The 3,484-nt window shown below is 39.9% G+C and overlaps 1 protein-coding gene across 1 annotated transcript; it reads left to right on the forward strand.

Moving 5' to 3' along the window:
- The first annotated feature begins 1,189 nt into the window (after window positions 1–1,189).
- Window positions 1,190–2,038, forward strand: LOC141651738 (uncharacterized). Its single transcript, XM_074459439.1, has one exon. It carries the CDS (start codon window positions 1,190–1,192, stop codon window positions 2,036–2,038), a length of 849 nt encoding a protein of 282 aa, XP_074315540.1.
- Window positions 2,039–3,484: the final 1,446 nt, after the last annotated feature.

Consider the following 3,484-nt stretch of genomic DNA (forward strand, 5'->3'; position numbering starts at 1 on the left):
AAGAAGACTATTATCAGTCATAATGGTGGAGGATCAAAAGGACCATCTGAGGAGGATGTGGTGCGTACAAAGCCTATGCATGAGGTCAATGGCATCACAGGGCTTTCCTTTGAGGATGAAGAGGAGCCGGCTGAGAATCTCCAATGGGTCACACAGCGTGGTAAGAAACCTGATGCAATAACACAAAATAGTAATCAGAATGTAACTGAGACAGCATCAGTCCTGGTGGACTCTTCCTCTGTCAATAATAATAATGCAAATTTAGATATCCTGCAGTTTTCTGTAGAGGATGTTCAGGAGGAAGTAGACTATTGGAATCAGGCTGTGGTGTGTTTTGTACTGGGGGCAAACCCTCCATGGGAGGTGTTGGAGGGATTTATCTATCGAATATGGAATAAGTATGGAATTGACAAGATTTCTTTCCTCCCAAATGGAATTTTTCTTGTTAGATTTAACACCTTGCAAAGTAAAGAAGATGTCCTTAAGGCTGGCTACCACATGTTTGACAATAAACCCTTAATGGTTAAAGCCTGGCAAAGTAATGTGGATCTCCTTAAAGAGGAGGTTAAGGTGGTACCAGCATGGATAAAACTTTATGGAGTACCTTTAAAGTTTTGGGGTAAGTGTCTATCCAAAATAGCTGCCTTGGTGGGTCCTTATGTTAGGTCTGATCAAGCTACAGAGGCAAAGACCAGGTTGGGTTTTGCCCGTGTGATGGTAGAACTCCAAGTAGGGCACAAATTCCCCACTAGTGTTCAGTTTAAAGATGAGAATGGAAGTCTGGTGCAGGTTAAGGTAGAGTATGATTGGAAACCTAGTATATGTTTGAAATGCAAAGGTCTGGGACATGATACTAAAGATTGTAGGAAGTCTCGGCAAAAGAAAAATACCTTACCTGTTGTTAGGAAAGAATGGAGACCAGTACCCAAAGTCCAATCCACATTGTCTGTGACTGAGTTTCCTGTATTGACAAGTCCCATTACACCTGGTCCTACACATAAGCCAATTGAGGAGCAGGATGAGAGTGATGTTGATGAAACAATTGATTTGGATGAACTTGATAAGCAACAGAGAAGTGCAATGCAAACTGGTGACCCTCCTATCCAAACTGTTTCCCATGAATAACATTGGTTTTTGGAATGTAAGAGGTTTCAATAGTGTAAATAAATAGAAAGTAGTTAAAAACTTTATGAATAATCAAAGAATAGGTTTATTTGGCTTGCTTGAGACTAAAATAAGTGGTGGAAATGTGAGTAACTTAACCCTCAATCTGTTTGATGGCTGGTGTGTGACCACCAACAGCCATACTCATAAAGGTGGTAGGGTGTGGATGTTGTGGCAACCCCAATTGTTTGATGTGCAAATTCAGAGCTACAACCCTCAGTTCATTCATGCAAAAATTACTGTTATAGTTACAGGGAAGAGTTTCTTCTATACTCTGGTTTATGCATTCAATGATGGCAAAGATAGACTAGATTTGTGGAGATGTTTGAAAGATTTTGCCCAGACATGCAGTGGCCCTTGGGCTTTAGCTGGGGATTTTAATACTGTTCTCCATCCTGATGAGAGGCTAGGAGGGCAGACTAGGGATGCTGATATGGAAGATTTTCTGGATTATGTGACTACTTGTGGGATGATTGATATTCAGGCCACTGGTGCCTTCTTTACTTGGACAAATAAGCAGGATGCTGAGCATAGGAAATACAGTAGGTTGGATAGATTTTTAGTTAATGATGCATGGGTGGATGTTTATCCAGAATTGATTGGACATTTTCACCCTGAAGGGCTATTTGACCATAATCCGTGTGTTGTGTCAAACAAGAATCTAGCTGTCATCAGCAATAGAAGCTTCAAGTACTTCAATATGTGGGGACAGGCAGCAGATTTTATGGCTAGGGTTAAGGATGTATGGGATAGGGCAATTAATGGTACCAAAATGTTCTGTATTGTCAAGAAACTCAAAGGGTTAAAGGCTGTCTTAAAGGAGCTTAATAAAGAGTGCTATTCTGATATTGAAATCCAAACTGGAGAAGCATAGCAGGTGTTGGCAGCTATACAAGCTCAACTTATTGATGACCCTATGAACCAAGCTGCTATTACTCAAGAAAGGGAAGCTATGGGAAAACTCAGAGAACTGACTCAAGCTAGAGATAGTTTTCTACAGCAAAAAGCTAAGTCTAAGTGACTAGAGGAGGGAGATGCCAACACATCCTATTTTCATGGCATTATCAGAAAAAGATGTATGAGAAATACTATCATTCAAATTGAAGATGCTCAAGGGAAAGAATGCAACACAACTCTTAGCATTCAGTCAGCCTTCCTGGAGTATTATACTGGCCTCTTAGGCAGTAGAAGAGATACTGATAATGTGAGACATGCTGTTCTGGGGTTTGGCAATTACTGCACAGATGAGCACATTGCTATCCTAAATAAGCCTGTGCTTTTTAAGGAGGTAAAACAGGTTGTATTCTCTATTCCTATTGATAAAGTTCCAGGTCCAGATGGGTACACAAGTGGTTTTTATAGGGACTCTTGGGATTTGATTGGGAATGATGTTGTTCAGGCTGTGCAGGAGTTCTTTTCTACTGGTCAGTTGCTGACTCAATTGAATGCCACTAATATAAGTCTGATCCCAAAATGTGAGAGACCAAAATCAGTTAAGCAATTCAGACCTATTGCTTGTTGTAATGTGCTTTACAAGATTATCTCAAAGCTTTTATGCAATAGGCTAGCACTAGTCTTACCTGACATTATTCATGAAAGTCAAGGTGCTTTTGTACAAGGGAGATCTATAATTGAGAATGTGCTGATCTGTCAAGACATTGTGCACCAATATTCCAGAAAGGGTGTTTCTCCTAGATGTTTATTTAAGATTGACTTGCAAAAGGCTTATGATACTGTTGAATGGGATTTTGTGGAACAGTTGTTGATTGGTTTGAGGTTTCCTATCAAGTTTGTTGAGCTCCTGATGGCATGCATAACCACAACTTCCTATACTTTGGTTCTAAATGGCAATAATTTTGGGTACTTCCAGGGTAAGAGAGGGTTAAGACAGGGAGATCCAGTGTCTCCTCTTATTTTTACTATATGTATGGACTATCTGACAAGGCTTATTGCCTTTGCTACTACTAGATGGCCTTTTCACTATCATCCATTATGCAAAACTATTAAGCTTACTCACCTCATGTTTGCTGATGATTTGTTAATGTTCTGCAAAGGGGATGCTCCCTCAATTCTGCTACTAATGAAAGCCTTCATCTCATTCTCTAATGCTTCAGGCCTGCAAATGAACAATACCAAGTCAGAAATCTTCTTTAATGGCATGAAGGAGGAACTTAAACATGATATTCTTTCAGTCACAGGTTTCCAGGAAGGACAAATGCCATTTAGATATCTGGGAGTCCCCATTCAGCCTGGCAAAATTTCTAAAAAAGATTGTAGTAGCCTTGTAGAAAAAATGGTGACAAGAATTAGAAGTATTGGG

Source organism: Silene latifolia, chromosome 1, assembly GCF_048544455.1.
Source record: "Silene latifolia isolate original U9 population chromosome 1, ASM4854445v1, whole genome shotgun sequence".
Taxonomy (NCBI): domain Eukaryota; kingdom Viridiplantae; phylum Streptophyta; class Magnoliopsida; order Caryophyllales; family Caryophyllaceae; genus Silene; species Silene latifolia.

Coding starts and splice junctions, on each gene's coding strand:
- LOC141651738 (XM_074459439.1), top strand. CDS start 1,190: ATGAATAATCAAAGAATAGGTTTATTTGGCTTGCTTGAGACTAAAATA.